Consider the following 22,585-nt stretch of genomic DNA (forward strand, 5'->3'; position numbering starts at 1 on the left):
ATTTATAAAATTTACAGTATAGATCTTAAGTTGTGTGAATCACCTTCACTGCGCAAAAATATTTTGTACATATGCTATAATGTATTGCAGCCAAAAAATAACAAAATTCCATTTCTAGTTTAATTTCAAACAAATTAATGATTTCCTTGTGGTTAAAACTGCACGTGGATGAGAAGACAGTATTATGCGAGCGCATAGCGATGTTGTATTTCTGTTTTAGAAAGTTTAAACCATTTTTAATCCCTGTTCTACGATTCCATCTTCAAAACTTTAAGATTTTACAGACCACTAGAAACTGACATATCCAAACGGCGGAAATTTGCAAGTCTATGTACTTATGTTTCTCGTGAGCGACATCGTGATAATTTTTGACATTACGATAGCTACGCGTGTTTTCTAATTATAGCGAGTCTTCTTCGATTCAAGAATTTCAAATATTTATAAGCACATCAAACTTTAAAAAAACTGCAAATGGTTAATATTGACACCATATCTATTTTGTTCCCACTTACGCATGCTTCGAATAAACATGACTTCCTTCGTTGTCTTTTCTCAATGGATGCGATGGTATCCTAGCAACTGTGTATAGTACCACGATCAACCGAAGAAACCACACATTTGTATCAGTCATTGATGGAAAAGAAAAAATGATTAAGCTCGGATTTTTTACTGTGAAAATTTACTTATTCATGAATGAAACTAAATCGATATAGAGATGATGTGAATATTGAACGGGGGTATTAAATCACTATTGTGAGGACTTACCTTCGGTGTTAATGCAATTCAATATTACTTATTCACCCCCGTAAAAAAGTTCCACATGTTTAATTCATATCTGTTCGGAAAACTTTTTGCAACTAGCGAAACTTCATCAGATTGGGCATAGCTGTAAAATTACAGGCAAGCCCTTTCCAAGCAAAGCAGCGATTTGACTTCATCTAAAGTTGTTTGCAATGGCGTACATAAAATCGAACAGTCAGAGGTGAGGAAACTTTTTTTAAATAATTTTTATTTACTAACAACTGTCAAACTGTCAATTTCTTTTTACTCTTAATGCCCTACCTCAACACTTTAAAGAATTACACCAATGTTTTTGATCAACTATGGATTTAACATCACTGTTAATGTTCGTATAAGAGGGCAAATGACTTTTAAACACAATAAACAAATTATCGTATTTGGAACATTGAATTAGTGCTTTTTTCATCCAATTCGTTGCCAGAAAGTGTTTTTCATGATGCAATTACGACTAAAGTCTGACAATGTAAGAAATTTAATAAAAAAATGTGTTCTTTTTTTTAAATTTTTTCGTTATGAAACACCAACTAAATCTGGTAAATAAGAAATAAATTCAGAGAAAATCATTTACATTCTTATTCGAAGGCGGACAACCTGACGAAAAAATAAATGCTACCTGGAAGTTAAGTTTTTGATAGTAAAATTGCTTCATCCACGAAATTTCTTTTATTTAAATTCACATTTGAAGCCTGCTAAAGAAGGTTTAATTTTTCTTTTTTCTTTGAACTTATGATAGTGGACTCTATTGCGATGTTACAATGTCAAAGTTCATATTTTTTTTGATTTGTCACATTTTAATTTTTAAATCGAGTTAAATACTTAATTTGTATTCTATATTGAATAAAACAATTTTTGCTAGGTGAAACTTCACTAATTCAATACCGATATACTTGATTCAACTGACCAATAATTTCATATAAATAATAATGAACACCATTGTGAGTAGGCGTGGTATCTCCTTAGTTTTCCCTAGGAAATCTTTTTATAAAAATATGGCACCAGCATACTTTGTGTTTAATTATGTTTTTGTTCTTTTACTTATGCAAGTGTCTGTATCTTTTTCAGCTATGGACGTAGTGAAAAAACTAGCAGTAGTGTCTACAGTCGCAGCTCGAAGACAACAACTTCAATGTCTAGCAACCAGAATATATTAAGAAGTGGTTATGCAGCTGAAAGTGTTGAATCAAATCAACAAGATAGATCGTTTGATTTTGATGAATCAAGATTCAATAACAATTATCTCGGTGCAGAACAGAATAAAGATTTTAACAACAATAATCCAATTACTATCAGATCGTTGAAGAGTCCTGGTCCAAACCGTAAATCCATGCAATCTCCTGTCAAAGATGGTTTCCGGAAGGTTACTGTCAGCTCTGGTTCAAATAAGATTGACCACTTTTCAAAAAGTGCAACATTCTCAGATGATGAAGAAGATAGTGTGTTTGTTGATGATGATGAAAACATAAGATACATAGATGAAGCTCAAATCGTTGCAACTGATGCTTCTCAGTACGACGTGTCTGGTGAGCGAAGCTTCGAAGACATGTATAAAGAAGAGCAACAAAAGCAGGAAGAAGAACAATCCTCTCCTTACATTATGAAAGGACAACCCGTCAACTTTCAATTCAACATGGCTAATCCTGACGAATATGGAAGTGGGCAGTACTATAAACAAAACAAAGATATCCACACAAAAAGAAAGACCCCTGAAATACAAGTGGAACAGTATAACACTCCTCCCAGCCAGCGAAGCAAAAAACAATACAAGCCTGTTAATATGGTGATATCAACACAGGAAGAGAAAGGCCAAGATTTCCAGCAACAACAATTCTCAAATAAACAAAGAAGAAATCAACAGAAACAAAATCAACAGGTGTACGAACCAGTGAATGTAATAATTCCGAACCATAACCAACATTCTCAGGATGCAAAAACGATTAGTGTTGATGAAAATCCGTATCCAAGATATCAACCTGTACAAGTTGAAATAAAACATCACAAAAAATCTGGAAATAATTCATATTCCCCACGAAATTTACCGGATTATCAACAAAAAAGGCAAGTAAGAAACATCCAATTGAAAGCAGGTTCTGATTCAGAGTATAGCAACTCTCATTTTGAGCCACAAACACCTGTCGATGTTATTTATTCTCCGATGCCACAAAGAAAGCCATTGCATCCAAAAAATCTGCCAATTGATATCACTATTGCTAGAGACGGAGATCACTTGCAACAACCAAACGCCTTTCGAGTTCTTGTATCACCAACACCACAGCAAAATGAAGTAGGCTTTGTACCGGTACATCGACATGAAAACCACCATTTTTATAGTGTACAACAAGAAGATGTTACTTCACAACACAAGAAAGGATCTGGTAAGATCAAACCAAAGCCACGAAGAAGCTCTGAACAAAACATGAGTGCAGTCGATGCTTACAACAGCTTTCAAGATATCGATAAAGATCTGTACAGGCAGCAACATGAAAAGACAGAGATAATTAAAGTGAAAAACATAGTCGCAGAGCCGGTACATGTTCAAGAGATTTACGATCTTGATGTCAGAAATGAAGGCTATGATGTTTATCAAGACCAACAAAACCAAATAAGTGCTACTCATGTGAGTGTTAGACACAACAGTGAGTCAAACAGAAACAGAAGACAAATTGAAAACCAGCAAAAAGTAGATCAAGGAAGAAGGAGAAGTGTTGAACATCAAAGGATGGAAAGTGCTCGACTTAAAAAGATTGAACAAGAAGAAATGGAAGTTAAACGAAGACAACAGGAGGCATATCAACGTCAACAGAAAATTGAAATGAGGAAGAGGGAAGAGGAACAAAGAAGAAAGAGAGAACAAATGGAGCAAGCAAGAAGAGAAGAAGAAGCAGAATACAGAAGACGGGAAGCTGTGGAAAGAAAAAAGCGCGAGGTACAAGAAATACGCCAAAGAGAGGAATTTGAAAGAAAAAAGCGTGAAGAGGAAGAAAAAATTCGAAGGGAGGAAGAGGAAAGAAGATGGAGAGAAGCACAGGCAGAAGAGAGACGATGGGAAGAACAAAAAAGAAAAGAAGCAGAAGAAATCAGACGAAGAGAAGAAATCGAGAAGAGAAAACGCGAAGAGGAGGAAATAAGAAAGAGAGAAGAAGAAATTCGAAGAAGGAGAATTGAAGACGAACTAAGAAGAAAGTCTGAACAGCAAAAAATGGAAGAAGTGAGACTAAGGGAAGAACAGAAACGATTTAAAGATGAAAACATATTTCAGCAACAGCAATTCAAGAAAAGTATTCAGAGAAGTCAATCTCAAAAGTACTACAACGAAAATCAGATGAGTGACTATCAACAGGACATGTCAACATTTCCTCGACATCTGAAAATAAAAAAACAGTACCCATCAGAAAGTTTGTCAGCTAATAACACACCAAACGTTTCTCAGCAACGAAAATTTCACAAAGGCTTCAGTATGTCTGCTTCAAACACACCTGAAGTCAGCAGAAAGCAAAAGAATTCAGCCAGTTGTTACACTTGCGAGCATGAAAATGATGAGCATGATGGAATTCACAAAAGAACTTCCAGTCACAACTCGAACACAATACTTGGTCGCACTGAGATGGGCGAAAAAAGAATGGTTTCTCAATTAATTCGGCCAAAATCTGTTGATATCACACGCCAAAGTAAGACATTGCCAAGAGGATTTGGGAGAGCAAAAAGTCAAGAATGGATTACTGGTTACGAGCAAAACAATCAAACTAGAAGTCAGGTGAGTCATGTAAACATTTTTAAAAATTATTAAGTCGTTGCATCGGAGAAAGAAAAAAATTATGAATGTAAATTCAAGTCTTAAAAATTAACTATAGATAGCTCTTAAAAACATTAAACATTTATTATGTTAAAAATTAATGTATATTTTTTTCACTTTTATTTTCATCATACGTTAGAACTACTCCACGTCAACAACCACACGAAACATCTCTGCTATTCAAACCTCCACGCAGCAAACTCATTCAAACTCAAGAAGAATTGTGCAACGACCAAAATCAGCTCACGAGTTTGACAGTAAGAAATCAAAACAAAGGCACGCAAGCAAAGTTGATTATCAATACGGCCAGCAGCAGCCATTTCTTGAGCACGCGAGAAAAACCTACCCTATCCAGGAGCAGCAGCTTAAAGAAACGTTCCTGCCTGTCACGCACCAACAGCCTCAAAAAAGTCACGTGGTCGAGTACCATAACGGTTCAGATGTCAAAATAATAAGCGGTAGTCACGTGGTCAGGGATGCAAAATACAATCAGGCCAATCAATCGAGGAAATCGAGAAAGAGCAGGGATGTTGTTCAATCAAAAGCTTACACAAATTTATCGCGCAAAGATCAGAGAAATTTGGAACAACGAAAGCAAGTTATTAAACAAAGAACCGAAACAAAAACTGCATCACCGGACGAGAAAGACATATATCAATCAATAAAAGTGACGGCGAAAGGTGGAGTTATCACTTTGTGCATGGAAGAAGGAGAGGATGATAAAATAACAGACACTGCAAAAAATAGATTAACAAAATCGGTTTATGAACATGAATACAATAATTCATATTACTCACAAAGCCGAGATTCTCAATATGGATACCAATCAAATTCAAGTCAACAACAGCGTATGCGCAGTAACGAACAAGAAAATAATTCTTACCAAAACGAAGAATATATCTCCTCCACTAACAACAACAACAGAATCCAAAGCAAAAATAATGTTAGCGCGAAAAATAACAGCAGTCAAGAAACTGAGTCCGTTTACTACACCGTATGCACTCGTTACTTCCAGCCAGAAAATAACGACTGGATCACCAATATCCACAGAATGGGAAAGACGAAGGTACCAGTAGGAGTGGATCATTCTCAAAGATGTGTATTCTGGTTGCATCTCTATGATCCTGATAGGGAAGAGATAACAGTTCAAAAGTTAGTCCCACCTCCAGAGTTACTCGCGAAATACCATGCAACGTCAAACAACGAAGGAATCTATTACGGCGATAACACAATGGAATCACGTGAACAAGAGTTTGAAGACTCAGCCTATAGCCGTACTAAAAGATCACATGACAAAAATCGCCGACACAACCGCTCTTATAATGACGCGTCATTTGATAGTGACGGCGAATCAAAAGCAAGTAGCGTTTTATCAAATCGATCGGACACAAGTTTTAAACATTCTAAACCAAAACTTTTAAGAAAATCAAAAGAATTTCCAGGTGCAAGAAATGAAATGGACACTGATTACCAACAAAGCTACAGCATGCAGCAAACCGTTTATTAAATTTGCTAAAATTTTTTGATGCTAATGTTTATCTTTCAAATGGTTTAAAGTTTATCTTTCAAACGGTTTAAATAATCTGACATCTAAATAAGGACAAAATGTCACTGTCATCGTTGATATCATAATTGACATCACATTCAGACGTTTTTAAGCTACAACTGTGTGGATTATTAGAAGTATGAAGTATCAAAACAAACAACTGAGAATTTTATTCTTAATATTTTTTGCGTTAGTTTACATTTTTTATGCACATTTTTAAATTTTTTTTTAATATAAAGCCGTAGCAGCCATGTTTATCAAAAAATTTGCAGTGTCTATTCCAACTTCAAGAAAGAGCTAAATTTAAAATTCGTTTGTGTAGCCTTCAAAACAACAAGCTTGATATTCAGGATTCTACTGGCGTGAAAGCAGAAATAATTTTGTAAGATATTTTGGTTGCATGTTGACCTCTTTCATCAACTAAACTTTCATCAAACCTTACCACATATTTAACATGTTCATGCCTTATTTCAGTCCCTTCCTTTTTCTTTCTTACACAGTGCCACAGATCTCGAAGTCCAAATTCATATAATCCCTAATTATCATCGCATATAAACCTTTTTATTATCTACCTCTACCTCTAATGTTTTCTTCCAAAAGTCCTGTCCCAACTACATAAAACTTAAACCTGATTTTATAGACGAAACCTTCACCCTAACCTAAATCTAAACCAGATAGTCACTCCCCAACCTTCGACAGACGATACAGTCAGTTAGCTCCCGCCCCAACTATAACTTGATACTGTTATTTCAAACTCTATATACGCCCAAAACAACCAATTTACACCGAGAATGAAACTATACACTCTCCAACGGAACCTAAAAATTGTTATTTGCTTGATCAATCCTCTCCTTTGGAAACAATCCATTTTGCTTTCCACAGCGTAACCTACTTTATTTTTTCTGAAAATCTCCACAATATAACCACCTTATCTTTTTAATTATCTCCACAATGTAACCACCTTCACTTCTCGTCTATCTCCACCATATAGCCAACGCCTCTACATGTGCAACCAAATATCGTGTTAATAATAACCATAATAATATTAATCAAATTGATAGTGTATGCGAATAAAATGAATAATTGCACGAATAAAAAAATATCGTGTTTTCTTTTTTATGGTGATACGGGTCAAGAGATTTGAGGTTCCATGAAAGATGATCCATAAACAAAACAGCTTGATAAATAATATTTAACAAATATGTACATTTCATTTATAGTTTTTCAACGAGGAACTCTGTCCTTAAGAAAGATTTCTGCCGTGTTATTACAACATCTGTTTGGTTGATAAGTGGATCCATTCAGCCATGTTTCTTCAACATCTAACATTATTGTAACAAAAAAAAATTCGCAACAGTTTTCAGTCGCTGTATTTACGTGCCATATTCTCTTAATGTACTTAAATCTGTATTCGCGTCATTTCTGTCTTCGACAGCATGTAAGTGCGTCAGATGTAATGGCGTCACACGTCCACTGCCACATATATACACATAAACCAATGTCAGCAACAGTAAATATGAGAATATCATTGCTGCCATGGCAACATGCATTGAAATTCCGAACGTTGCATTCTTTTGGTTTGTCCAATCATTGTAATCACGGTATATGAAGATGGAGCCAGTTAACAAAGAACCTAAAATAATGAAACAATAAATTGGTGTAAAATAGAAGTAGGGAATGAAAGCTAGTCTAGTTAACTGAGCTTACTTTGAGGACATTAAAATTCAGTTTCTCTCATACGAAAGCTTAGACGCAAACTAATGTGCCAGAACAAATTCATAAAATTCAAATCCAACAAATTAACAGAAAATAATTCGCTAGATAAGCACAAAGCCAGCGTGGTCGCAACGTACCCTCTTAAAATGTACAGGAGTTAATTATATTTGCTTGGGTGAGTGAGGCCATGCGCGTTTTAACAACAGAGAATTTCCCGAATTTCAAAAAGTTCAGTCAGGAGGAAATTCTTTTGCGACCCAGCGTAGTTTTTCTCACCTCAACTATTCCGATTTCCCGGTGGAGAAAAAAAATTAAACCCGGTCTCCAGGCCAAATGAAGGAGTGTGGAGGATGAACAGATCTCCTTTGTTATGTAACAGAAAAATTTTTTTTTTTGAGATTTGCGACCGAACGTGTATTGGACGTAAAAGAGAGGATCAGTGACAGAGTAACAAAACGACAACAGTCTTTTTTGTGTCTTGTGTCCTGTCCATGCAAGATATAAAATGTACCACAATATAGAAGACATGCCTATTTTGAACGATCCCAAGTATACTCACATTTTTATTTTTCCAAGTGAGTCAACTGTATCTCGAATGTGTCTCGTGTCTGGCTCATGCAAAAATTTAAAAAAAATTGTATGGGAAATAAAAATCAGTGTACGAAAACATTGACTTAAGGAGAGGAGGGAGAGGTATTAAAAATGTTACATATACTGGTCAAGAATTTGTTACGGTTTGTTGGGTAGGGTGTTGAAAATAACAAAGTAAGGTGCTGCATAAATTTTGGACCTTCATTAGCTCGGTTCTCGGAGCAGAAAGATTAGATTTTTTAAAGTGAAATTTCGAATTATTTTTTACTTTAAAACGAAATTTTTGCAGACCAATAAAAAGTGATTAGCAGGAGTACAAATAATCAATATTGTTACAGTAAAACAAAATAAGAAACAAAAAACACATCTTACTTGCAAAGCATGTCAAAATTGTAATCATATTCAGCAGACAATGATGATCTTTTATAAAAGCCACTACTATCAAAATATTCACTAAGATTGACATGGATAACGAAGCTAACATAAAAGCTTGAACGTACTTCAACCATGTTAAATTTTTAGTGACAGTCAGCCATAATCCTTTCTTGAAGTCATCTTCACCCACCACCCATTCTTCAGTTGTCATGGAAACAGCCAAAAGAATAGCACACATGATGCTGGTCGTTAAGGTGATACATTTTCGAACTAAATGTTTCATTTCAGCGGGATGACAACTAAATACACATAGACGTGTCACTCGATATGTTCATATAAATGTTAGGAGAAAGACTTTTCTAAAGTACACCACAACAACAACAAAAGCAACGTCAACAACAATGAGAATAACAACAATAACAACATCAAAAACAACAAAAAGTTGAAATACAAAATAGATATAAAGTCGATGAACATCTGCAAATGCATAACACTGCCAAAAAAGTTGAATTCCACAACACTCATTTTTTTCTGTAACAAATACACCTTTAGCATTTTTAAGTTTATCAGAAATCATTCTTACTTTATTGCAAAAACAAAAAAAGTATTTTTATTTCTGTAGAAATCTTCTAAGTAAACATGATAAATCATAGAATGCTTGACAATTTCAAAACATAACAAGTACTATCCACGTAAAGCTTGTGAAAGTGCGTAGAAACAAAAACAAAAACAAAACAAAAATTTCGACACAAACTTAAGAAGGCGGACGCGAAAGAAAAATTGTTTAAAAAAAAACAGTCATACCGAAAATGATCGGTAAAGCTCTTCTATCAAATAAATCTTAAAAGTTATTTTGAAAAATCGGCTCCACTCCTAAATAAGCCTCCCATGGGCAATTTTGATTTTGGCTAAGGAGATAAGAGAAAAATACTAAAACACATGATTTTGATTAGTATTGAATCCATTTTTCATATTTACAGTGTTTGCGATATTTCTTAATACAGTAAATCAAACTTTGAATGTTTTCTTTCGAGTAACTTTCCTAAAACACATATGCAAATGTTTTGTTGTAAGAGCAACATATTTCACTGAAACAATGAGTTCAACTTCCAGTTTCCTCTGTCCATTTACAATCGCAATGAGCTTAATTTCAGGAGACGTTTCTAAGAAATATGTTTCTAAAAAAATGTGATTTCGATTAGAAGATGTTCAACCAGCGTTTTAGGATCGTCTGATTTAAAAACACCGATATTTTTTTTATCATTCCATCGCTTTTTCTTGAGTGTCTGTTTTACATATCAATTTCTGTCCAATGAATGATATCCAAATGTCAATAAATAGGGTGATCATAGATATAACTGTCAGAAACTCAATTCTATAATCCAAGTCACACGTTTCTAGTAAACTTCTTAACATTCTTCCCTAGTATATGGTGTTCTGTGCACTTTTTTATTTAATTTTTTTTTTAAAACGGATTCAACTATAACTGCTTGCAGAAAAACTTTTGCCCTACCAAAAAAATTGTGGTTCTACAAAATTCATGAAAAGAAGCGAAATTCTTTTTTTGCGATTGACCATACTTTTCGCAAGAATAAAGCGAGAAAAACAGGAAACATTGCTAGAATGAATCAATGAACGCCCCGTGAAGGAACTACGTGTATCAAGAAAAATCGTCAAAAAAATAAAAAAAAAGTTTTAATTGATGAAGAGACTTGAAACGTATCGATCCTGACTGTTATGATAAAACGTTTGAAGAACCAATGTTTGGTTTATAAAATTCATAAAACGACACAACTTATTGGAAGGAAGTAAAAATACACCAGCGCAAAAAGACACTGATATTTAATGACAAATATGTCTTATATAATACGCGCAAGAAGATTACGAATCAAGTGTTCATACCAACTACTTGATATTATAACATTTGATGAAAAACCTATTTGTTGCGGATATGGATTCCAATATAGCGATAGCTTTATGTTGTTGTTTTTATTGGTATGAAAACATAGGATATGTGAAATGTTGTGTAAGTGTTGTGTTAACAGAAAAGTAGTTGAAATCTTTCATATTATTCAAGAGGATAAATGTGATGTCGAGAAGTTATAGAAAGAGTAGGGGAATATATATAATGTCGTTTTTATTGCCAAATTATTCAAAAATTTCCAGGTTAAAAAGATGGAACTTTGTCCCCGGTGACTGTTTTCAAGTATATTCAGGCACCAGATGTAACCTAGAACAAACCGTTCAAGACGTAAATCAACTAGTATTTTAAAACAGAAGTGAACTGGATTCTTATATCATGGAATCAATTAATATCTAACATGATCTGCATTTAAATTGTTTAAGGCATTGATGGAAGTGACGATAAAGATATTTATTGGTTCAAAAAACAACAACCTAGTTATGCTGATCTCGAACTGTGAGAAAAACAAATTAAATTGGGAAATGGCTAAAACCCAGAAGAAATAACGGAAGCGGCACCACAAATGTTTATAGTCTATGGAAATGAAAATTTACGTTGATTGAAATTGATTATATTTGTTGTTACGTTCTTTTCTATTTTTAGTCTTTAGTAGTGGAAGAATTAATGTGTATTTTTTTTCGTCAAAGAGAGTTACAAGTTCGTTTATATATACAAGTTCCTCGTATCGTTTAAAAGTAAATAGAAAATATATACATACATCAGCTAGTAAAATAAAGATCTTAAACCATACGAAAAAAATTAAAAGACTGACTGGAGCTTGCGCAAAGCAATTTTGCCTTATCACCAAGCCCCATCATAAGTTTCGTTGGGGTAAAGAGTTATTATTCCTTGGTGTTGTTTAAAAGAAAGTAACTTCGTTTTCAAATTTCGCAATAGAATTTTTCACACACTGCTTAAAAACACATAATGATGTTAACTTTCTTAAATCTCTGTATAAAAAGTTATTCCATAGACGTGGTCCTCTTTTAGATATAGCAAAACTAGTTCGCTGCGTAATAATTTTTGGCTGCCTTAGATTATTTTCACGAAATCTAGTCGGAAAATTGTGATTTATTTGCTCAAAACTATTGTGAAATGTTTGTGGTGCTAACTTATTTTTAACTTTAAACATGAAGATTGAGAGTTGATAGGTATTTATTTGATAAACGTTAAGCGCCTTTAAATTCTTCATTAAATGCCTTGAGTGAGTGCCATGATCCTGGTGGTAAATTATCCTAGTTGCTTGTTTTTGTTTGCTCAGAATTGGTTTTAATTTGGTCCTGTGTGTACTTGCCCATGCAATGTTTGCATAGTTTATGTACGAGTGAATTAGTGAGAAGTATATGTTTTTTAAACACATCTGGTTCAAAATAGATTTAGCTCTACAAAGAATACCAATATTTTTCGAGATTTTGTTTTCTACCAATTTAATATGTTTATTCCAAGTAATATTTTCATCTAGGATTATTCCATGAAACTTACTTTCTGTTTCCCGTTCAATTTCTATATTGTTTATCGCTAATTTTGGTAGTTTCAAAGGAATGTGATTTCGGAATGGAATGTTTCGTTTTTTTTTATTTGTTTGCACGGAATCTCTCATTTATATCGATAAGTTCTGTATTTACAGAATCGAATAGATCCTTGTTGCTATTAGCTAGATTAAAGTATCGAACCTTGAGGTATTCCACAACGTATGTGTTCATAGTCAGTTTTACCTTTTTCATAGCTTATAAACTGTTTTCTTTGAGAGAGATAACTACGAAACCAATTGAGTGATATGTTTCTGATACCATAAGATTCGAGTTATTTTATTAGAATTTCGTGATCTACGGTGTCAAAGGGTTTGTAAGTCTATGAATACACCTATTGTATATTGAGTATAATTCGTAAGAGAAAGTAAAAAATAAAAAAAAAACTTTTTATAATACATATTATATTATACATATTATATATTATATTATATTATATTATATTATATTATATTATATTATATTATATTATATTATATTATATTATATTATATTATATTATATTATATTATATTATATTATATTATATTATATTATATTATATTATATTATATTACATGATATTATATTATATTATATTATATTATATTACATAACACAATTGTATGAGGATGGCATAAAAGGATGTGGTTGATATGAACGTGTCAATTTCTTTGGTTAGAAACATATTTAAGGAAATGTTTGATGAAGATAGGAAAGCACGTAAGACGAGGCTTAATGCAAAAAATAAGCCCCAACACAGTTATTATGAATCAAAGACTGGACAAACTAAATCAAGAGCTCGAGGACTTAAAGGAAGAAGTTAAGTTGCTTTCCAAGGAAAAAACAGAAATTGCAGATAGTCTTCAAGTTCAGAAAAACATGGTGGATGACAAACTTGAAATCTCGAAAACACATATAAAAACTCGGGAGGAAAAGCTGAAGGATTTGAAGGAAAAACTTCGTGAAATGGAGGATAGATCACGAAGGAATAATCTTCGAATTGACAGTTTGAAAGAACATGAGAAAGAAAGTTGGGAAGATTGCAAACAGATGGTAAAAAATCTTTTGAAACAGAAGCTGAATCTGGAAAATATAATAATCGAAAGAACACAGAGTGCGACCGATGACGGAAAAAGCAGGTCCCAGAACTATAGTGGCTGAAGACAAGGAAGCAATATTAATGAATGCAAAGAAGATCAGAAATACTGGTATTTATATTTATGAAGATTTCTCTGCGTCAACAAGGCTTATCAGAAAGGAGAAATGGATTGAAGTTCAGAGACTTAGGGAACTTGGTAAATATGCAATTTTAAAATATGAAAAAGTATTTTCTAGGGATTTCAAACCAAAAACATAAATAAGTTTCCGTTACGCAACAAGATAATGGTTTGCTTTTTCACAAGATGGCTGAAAACATAGGAGAAAATTTTGAAAAATTAGTTTTTGAATCTTTTAATTTGCAAAATATCCTCTTAGATAATTCAACAGACCCGGACGTAAATCTAAACTCTTTTATCAGATACAAAGTACTTCACCGTAGATGATGCAAAACAAAATCTACATCATAAAACTTCTTTTTCTATTTTACATTTAAATATAAAGAGTATAAAAAAGTACTTTGAAAAATTTAAAAACTTTCTGACAAATTTAGAACATGAATTTGAAATAATATGTTTAACAAAGACATGGTGTCGTGAAGATAATTGGACAAGCTCTCTTTACAGTTTGCCAAATTACTCCTCAAAATATAAATTAGAGATAAAAGTGTTTGGGAAGGAGTTAGTGTTTTTATTCACAATTCTCTAATGTTCAAAGTGCGTTCTGAGTTGAGTATTAATAATGAGCATGTTGAATCATTTTCTGTAGAAATAATCAATAAACCCACCAAAAACATTATTATTAATGCTGCATACAGGAAACCTGCTGGCAAATATAAACCATTTCATAACTACAGTTGACTCTCTCTATCTCGAACTCGCAAGGGACCAGAAAATTTGTTCGAGATAGAGAAAGTTCGAGATAGAGAAAAATTGACAAAAATTGGATTTTTTCGTAAAAAACGTATTTTTAACCTTCAGTGTATCGGGAGTTGATAGAGGTCAATGAGAGATGTTAAAATGTTAATATTCAATGCACAAGACTTCTTTTAAAATAAATACATAAAATAAATTTACAGCTTCATTTAAAGAAATCGGTTGTGTCTTTTTGTTTAAGTGATGCCACTCTGTCTTCATTATACATTTTTTCGAATTTGGAGATAAGCATTTGCATTTCATTGCCTTTTTCGCAACACATTGCTAGATCTTTCAAAAGATCAATACTACACTCGACTTTTGATCTTGATGGTTTTTCGACAACTATATCAAATGAATCATCCTCCATGTCACTGCCATCGTCTTCAGCTTCGTCGTCCTGAGATTTCCGAAATTCATCAATGATATCCTCATTAGAGATTTGAGGGGCGGTTGCGATAACCTCATCATCCAAGGTCACAAGATCATTAGCACTGAGATCATTTGGTACCAATGATGGATCAGCCTCTCTTAAATCATCCAAACTTTCTTGAAGATCTTTAAATGGGTCATCCGAATCAGCAATAGCATCCTGTTGTCCTGTAGAAGAGATTCCAATTTCTTAAAACAATTGATGATGGTTTGTTTAGTTACAGCCTCCCAAGAATCAGCCAGTATCTTCATTCCGCTTAAAATTGAAATCTTTGGCAAAGGTTTGTTGTTCTCCAAAGCACTGCACAGCAAACGTACAACTCTCCTTCGGTAATGCGCTTTTAGACTTCGTATGACACCTTGGTCCATCGGTTGCAACACAGACGTTGTGTTAGGGGGCAAAAAAACGAGATGAATGTTTGTTAAGTTCGAGATCGATGGGTGTGCTGGACAGTTGTCGATTATAAGAACAATTTTTCTTCCGTCTACACGAAACTTTTGGTCCAGTTTCCGGACCCAGTTTTCAAATATTTCACTGTCCATCCAACTTTTCTTTTGTGATGTGTATTGGCAAAGGAGATGTTTGATGTTATTAAAGCAGCGAGGTTTTTTTGATTTGCCAATGACGAACATTGGCAACTTTTCTCCAGTAGCACTTGCTGCGGCCATTCCAGTGAATCTCAACTTACTCTTCTTCCCCCCAGAACACTTTTCTCCTTTGAGGTGGTATGTTTTCTCGGGAAGACATTGGTAAAACAAACCAAATTCGTCTGCGTTGAAAGTGTCCTCCAATTTGTAATTCGACAGAATGGTTGGGAGCGTGGTTTCGTTCCAGGAGCTTGTCATTTGATTTGTAACTGACTTACATTCACCACCGATAACTTTCAAGGAAATGCTGTGTAAAGCAGCCCTTAATATTAATCGAACATAACACAATCGAACATAAATTTTAAGATTGGTTCGATTCGATTCTTATCTGTTTACAAATTATATTGTTGAACACGTGGAGTGTAGTAGAATCTGTAATGAACAATATGGCTATAAATTTACTGGGACAAGAAATTGAATTAACTGAAAATATGCCACTCGTCGTTTTGTCTTCCACTGACATTACATCTTACATAAAAGGGTACCATGTTTACAAAAGTTTATGGACACCAGTCCAACAAGAAAAACTACAAGGAGAAATGGAACCTCACAACCCTGTCGAAAAATACGCTGTAGCCGTTAAAAAAGATGGGAAACTAGTCGGACATTTGCCGTTAGGAGAAAATGGAAAGTTTGCTAAAACCATATTTTATTTTCTCCATGCTGATCAATTTGGGAGATGTGATATAACTGTTACTGGAAAGGCAGTTGATCTTGGAGATGGTGATGGAATGCAGGTCCCCTGTGTTCTAAGCTTATCCGGGCAAAAGTCAATGGTAGAGATTTTGAAAAAACAGAAGCTGTAATTTTAGTGTTTGATATGTAATCACGTTGTTTTTATACACGAAATGAAAATTATAACTATGTTATTTACCTTTTTTTCCATTTGCCTTGAAACTTGAACAATCAAAGTTTTTAGCAAAACTGAGTGCCTTTTCTTTTATCAAATTGCCATCGATCGGAATGTTTTGGCTACTTTGAACAGTAAACCATTTGAAAACAGCCTTGTCTATCTGCTCATAATCACAGCCTCGAACCTTTTTCGAACCAGACGCGGTTTTTTGTTCTTCCAAGCTTTGTAGGATCTTATGTTTTTTTTTCATCCAAGTTGAAATTGTATTTTTCTGCTGCCTCCTTGTTTGACATTCCTTTCTCGATTTCCCGAATTATTTGACATTTTTGAATTAAAGAAACGTTATTGAGTTTTCTTTTTAAAGCCGACATCTTCACCTCAAGAAGGTTTCTGGTTCAAAACACTGTAAACAATGTTTTGTGAGTGACTTTAGAATTCGAACGTCAAACATTTCCGTTCGAAAATGGAACATTTTAATTCGATTTTTAGTGGAAATAGGTTCTTAAATCCGGAAAAGTTCGAGATAGAGAGAGAAACAGTCAGACGGGACCGAGATTTTGGTTCGAGATAGAGAGGTATTCGAGATAGAGAGGTTCGAGATAAAGAGAGGAAAATAGCTTAGAGCCTACACAAATGTCCAAGGGACCGAGACTTTGGTTCGAGATAGAGAGATGTTCGAGATAGAGGGTAGTCGAGATAGAGAGAGTCAACTGTACTTGAAAGATTTACTCAGACTTGCTGTTCTGAATAACAAACCAATCTATATTGTAGGTGACTTGAACCTTAAGGGAACGCGGTTAACTAATGTAAACAATGAATTTGGCGCCTAATTTATTTTTTCGTGAAAATTAAAAAGCGAATTGACCATCGAATTCGCAGTTTAATTCGCTTCGTGAAAATCCCCCTAAAACTTCTTAGATCACGAAACAAATGCAAAAGTTAAAAAATTTATACATTTTATTTTCGAAAGAAGTTATTTTCCTCTGGTTAACAAGCCAACTAGAGTAACAAGAAGGAGTGTCACTTTAATTAACCACGTGTTATCTAATATAAATCTAGATGGTAAAACAAGTGCAGGTATCATAAAGACTCATATCCCGGACCATTTTCCAATTTTTGTGATCACGCGATCTCAGCAAGTAATACGATGGCCCCTATGGCTCACGTTTCTTCCAATTTAAAAACACTTCTCTTCTATGATCCGAACAGTTCTCTTCTGTATTCTCACACTTCTCTACTGCATTTTGACACTTCTCTTCTGCATTTAACACTTTACTGCATGTGGCCCCAAACTTTCTCTTCACAAGTAATTTTAAAAATCTGGTCCGCAATTTTACACCAATGGTCTGTATAATTTTTTTCATTTTTCGCAAGAAGCATACTTGGCTAACACGTGCTCAATTTACAAATAAAAATATTGTTGTTAAAATACTGTAGCAGGTCCCGAATCTTGTGCATGAATAAAATAATATCACAAATCAATTCAGATCAGTAGCAAAGTAATTAATTTTATTTATCAAGAAACACAATAAATGGCAAAATAGATGGCTACCGAGAGTCCTCAAAATCATGGTGGTGTCAACTAAGCAAAGCACATTTCCTTTCAAAAATGTCAGGTTAGGATTTTAGATTAAAACAATCCGTATTTTGTTCAGAACAATAAGGAAATAATGGCCAGCCTTGTTAAAGTTCTGGTATTCTTATAAGAAAGTGCGTATTAAAAAAGATAAACGAATGCCTTAAACGGATACGTCAGTTATTCACTCTCGTCTCCCTAATATATGAAAAACGCAAAAAAACCTGGAGGTCACGGTCGGTCATTTATTCAAAAAACGTGATTTAGCGAAATCTAGCTCAATCAATATTCCGGACCGGAATTGGGTCTGGGAATTTTTTGAGTTCATGGAAGAAAAGTGTTTCTCACTTTGGAGGAGAAGCGTTTCGAACGGAAGAAGGAAGATTTTGGAGGAAAGAAGAGAAGCGCTTTGACTAAGAAGAGAAGTGAGCCACAGGGGCCATCGTAAAGTAAACCTCGCAATTAAAATATAAAAGAAGTAAAAATGACAATACAATTGCAATTTTCAAAGAAAAATTAAGTAACGTAGATTGGTCATATCAAAAATATAAGTGATGCAAACATAGCCTACAACAAATTTATTAAATTATTTCTCTCATTATATGATAAAACATTTCCAATAAAAGAAATAAAAGCAAAATCTAATTCTTTACTATGTCCGTGGATGACAAGAGGGCTCATAAAGTCGTCAAAGCGGAAACAAAAATTATACGATAAATTTCTTAAAAAGAGAACTATGTTGAACGAGGATAATTATAAAGCATATAAAACCTTATTCGAATCTATTAAACTAAAATTTGACAACACTATGCAGATCGACTAAAACAGTATCAGTTTGACATTAAGAAAACATGGAAAATTATAAAAGAAGTTTTGGAAATAAAAAGACAGTAAGTTCATTCACAAGGAGACTGATTTCAAATGGTGAAGAAATAACAGACGCTAAAACAATAGCTGAAATTTTCAATAAATTCTTCGTTAATGTCGAACCTAAACTTGCATCAGCAATTCCAAACACTCAGCGAAAATTTGACGCGTATGTAAACAGAAATCAAGAAAACATGAAGCAAGAAACATTGACTGATAAAGAAATAACTGATGCTTTCCTCTCTCTTAAAACTAACAAAAATCCAGGGTATGACGATATTAGTATAAATGTAGTTAAGAACTGTCAAGATCAACTATTTGAACCACTAAAACACATTTTTTCGATATCTCTAAAAAGAAGGTATTTTTCCCAAGCAACAATATAATAGCACGAGTATCTCCAATTTTTAAAACTGGAGACGACTCGTTACCAAGAAACTTTAGACCAATATCCGTATTACTCTGGTTCTCAAAATTACTTGAACGAATCAGGTACAATAGATTATATAAATTTCTTTTAGAGCATAACATTTTATATGAAAAACAGTTTGGATTTCAACAAGCATATGTTACTGAACATTGTCTAACTTGTTGACCAAATACTCCAGTCATTTGATGAAAATAAATATACAATTAACTTTAGTTTTAAAAAATAATACAAGGTATTATTTTAAAATATTCATTTATATTTTTGCAAAAAATTAATAAACCCTTTCTTCAGAATAAGCATATTCTCTAAAGTGATTTTAAAAATAAGTCCAAAAGCTTAATCGATCATTTACAATGAGAGCCCTTTCTATTTTGTGACACTGGATATTTCAACAAGCATTGGGGTAAGCGTAAGTAAGGAACGGAAAGTTTAAGGTCTTCGAGTAATCCGTTCTAACAGCTGGCTCTTCATCCCCTCCGAAGGTAACTAGCTACATTACCCCTTAGAGATACTTAAAGCATAGCTCCAACTTGCTTGCGTGCCACACAAGCCGGATAGCGGTTAGTAGATGGTTCTGTAATGGGCTAACAACACTACATTTAAATTGCGCGGAATGTAGACTCGAACCTGTAACCTTTCGATTACAAGTCAACAGCGCTACCACTACACCACCTTCACCTCAAAGGTAGTGCTGAAGTTGTCTCATTGTAAAACTGTTAGAATTAATTGTTTTTTAGTAATTCTAAAATCGCATTACTTTGTTCTTTAAGCCTGTTTTCCATTTCAGGAAAATTTTCTGGGGAACGAAACAGACAAAAACAGGACAGAACAAAACATTTCCTCCTGGTAATCTCCACTTCATAGTATTGCGCATATTTCCATACAGAAAGTAAACATACCTTGAGCAATTCTTAGGAAATTAAGTACGCATGCTCAGAAGCTTTTTTTCCTGTCCGTTTCGTTCCGTGGAAAAATTTATTGAAGTGAAAAACAGCCTTAATCTATGACGAAGGAATTCAGACCGAGTACGTTTTTGATTTATTTTTTAATTGTTGTCCAAACTTCTGCTTCGACATTATTATAAACTAGTTTCTAATATAAAAAAACAAGTAGCTATAGGCTCTGGTTTCGACATTGCTTCAACATCACACACCTCAGGACCTCCCCTACTTTTATAAAAGACACATTTAAAAGTCGAAAACTGTTAGGTAAATATTCATGCATCAATTACTTGACACCAGGAAAGAAGCTTGAATAAAAAAAAATAACCCAAACATTTTGGAATATATAGTTTCCAGTTAAAACTCAAGTTTTAAAATGCGCCAAATGAAGGCAAACTGAGAGATTTGTGAAGTTAATGTAATATTCTCGCACTTAGCGAATTGCCACTTGTTGAGACGGCTACTTTTAAACTGACACTGACACTAAGATAGACGAACGACTAAATTGTACAAGGGTATAAAATAGTTAAAATTAGTACCTCCGTACAAATCGAGAAAACACTTAATTTAGAAGCTGGTAACAAGACTAGTAATTTTCATTTCATAAATAAGTAACAAGCATCCGGGAAATTGACATAACATCAATCTCGTCTCCAGGCTGTATTGAATTTTTTTATTAGTCTGCTATCCGAACGATATAAAAATGAACCTAACTGGACTATGAACATGTAAAGCAAATAGAAAAATATTCATCAACAAATACTTTTCTTATAATTTTTTTGTTTAAAATTTGAATAAATTTTTAGCATTTAATTAAAAACAGCTAAAAAAAGTTTAATTAAAAAAAGTTTAAACTTTTACTTGTAACAGAATTGTTACAAATAACATTTTTTTTTGATAAATTTGCTTATATTCAGAGAAAACATGTTTAGCTGGAGCATTCGACCTTACTTGAATAATTAGGAAAAATATCATTAAAAACTTATAATTAAATTTTAAAATACTTATTATTATTATTATTATTATTATTATTATTATTATTGAAATTGTTTACCCAGAATAATCTTTTCAATTCCTGTCGATAACTGCTATCAACGAGGGTCCTGCCCTAATCATTTAAAGCTCCTATTTGAGTTACAAAAGGCGTGCAACCACAATAGCGGGACACTAAGCAGAAAGGATAGATCCATACTTTATTGTCTCTGGCATAACGCTGGGGTTAAAACCCGGACTGGAAGCGAATGCTTTACCACAAAGCTACCAGTAGTTTGCGTTGTTTTTAGATGATCTGACCTGTCAAATCCGCAATTTTCGTCTCATCGAGGCTAACCGTAGCCTCACGGCTAAACATTGCCCTAAATGATTTTGATTAATACGATTTTGATTAATTTTTAGAATAATGCATAGGATGTTTTAAAAAAATATATTTTCGTATTATCAACGGAGACTTCCAGCACGACAAAATTTATTTTTTTACATTATCGTGTTTTTATATCGACTTTTGTGGACAATAGCGATAAGCATTCTCAACACGAGTTACAAAAAAGATTTGTTTTTAATTTATCTCGAGCATGCCTAGCTGGCGTGCCCATTGAGCGCACAATTCCAAATATTAGTATGTTTCACAAATTTGTCATTCTGCGTAAATGTAATATAACAATGACTAAGCTCAAGCATCTTTCTCAACAAATGTAAAAAAGCGTTCTCTTGCTATAAAAACAGCCCCATAACACCAAGCTATTAGCTACACGTGTATGACAAACAAGGAATTTTTCCACTTAAAAACATAAAAAAAATTATAATATAGCAAAATTTCTGGAGACATGCTCCCCTGATTTAACTTCGGCTCTGGATTGCGTTCATATTTTTGTATACAAAATACAAAAACAGTATAAATCTTTTCAGTTCCTTTTTCATCTCGACAGATATTTTAGGCCTGATATATCCTGAGATAAGGGTAAAAATATTTAACCTTTAATTTTAGGAGGAAATAAGACTTAAATACTTAAAAATACAAATTCAATACACTGTAGATTATTTTACTGAAAAACTCGATTTTCGTCACGGTTCAATAGCTGAACAGCAAACGCGTTTTAAAAAACATTTAATTTTAAAACAACATTTATTTAATAGTGGGAGCAGAATTAGGTTTCAAGAGAAGTTTTTTTTTTACTGAATCCATTTTCTCTTAAATTCTTATTAAGCTCTCACTTTTCACACCTTTTATTTGCGACCACTTACACACAAGAACTTACCTCCAGCGTGTTGATTGCATCAGAATAATCTGTAAATCCTTTTTGAAATCTAAAATAAAATAAATAACGTTACGCATGACTGGGCACATTTTGTGTACACGTAACTTCCTGTTTGTAAAATAAAGCAGACATATTTCATCAAATTTATAATGGGAATTTCCCGTAAAATTTCTCCCGGAACTTGTCAATGAACAAACTGGAAAATTTGCTAATGTTAAGTGTAAAATTTTAATAATTACTCAAGCTTTTCATAGTTATTATATATATATATCAATCTC

The 22,585-nt window shown here is 33.5% G+C and overlaps 3 protein-coding genes across 3 annotated transcripts; 2 read left to right on the forward strand and 1 right to left on the reverse strand.

The window, feature by feature from the left end:
- Positions 1-834: 834 nt before the first annotated feature.
- Positions 835-7,237, forward strand: LOC130657211 (trichohyalin-like). Its single transcript, XM_057460186.1, has 3 exons — positions 835-982; positions 1,864-4,552; positions 4,731-7,237. Exons 1-3 carry the CDS (start codon positions 954-956, stop codon positions 6,096-6,098), a joined length of 4,086 nt encoding a protein of 1,361 aa, XP_057316169.1. The 5' UTR covers positions 835-953; the 3' UTR covers positions 6,099-7,237.
- Positions 6,528-22,350, reverse strand: LOC130657212 (uncharacterized). The gene is made up of 3 exons (XM_057460187.1): positions 22,308-22,350; positions 8,817-9,118; positions 6,528-7,770 (listed from the first exon to the last, which is right to left on the reverse strand). The coding sequence occupies exons 1-3, from the start codon at positions 22,325-22,327 to the stop codon at positions 7,511-7,513; spliced, it is 582 nt and encodes a 193-aa protein (XP_057316170.1). The 5' UTR covers positions 22,328-22,350; the 3' UTR covers positions 6,528-7,510.
- Positions 12,888-14,483, forward strand: LOC130657213 (uncharacterized). Its single transcript, XM_057460188.1, has one exon. The coding sequence runs from the start codon at positions 12,996-12,998 to the stop codon at positions 13,452-13,454; it is 459 nt and encodes a 152-aa protein (XP_057316171.1). The 5' UTR covers positions 12,888-12,995; the 3' UTR covers positions 13,455-14,483.
- Positions 22,351-22,585: the final 235 nt, after the last annotated feature.

Source organism: Hydractinia symbiolongicarpus, chromosome 9 (assembly GCF_029227915.1).
Source record: "Hydractinia symbiolongicarpus strain clone_291-10 chromosome 9, HSymV2.1, whole genome shotgun sequence".
In the NCBI taxonomy this organism is placed as follows: Eukaryota; Metazoa; Cnidaria; class Hydrozoa; order Anthoathecata; family Hydractiniidae; genus Hydractinia; species Hydractinia symbiolongicarpus.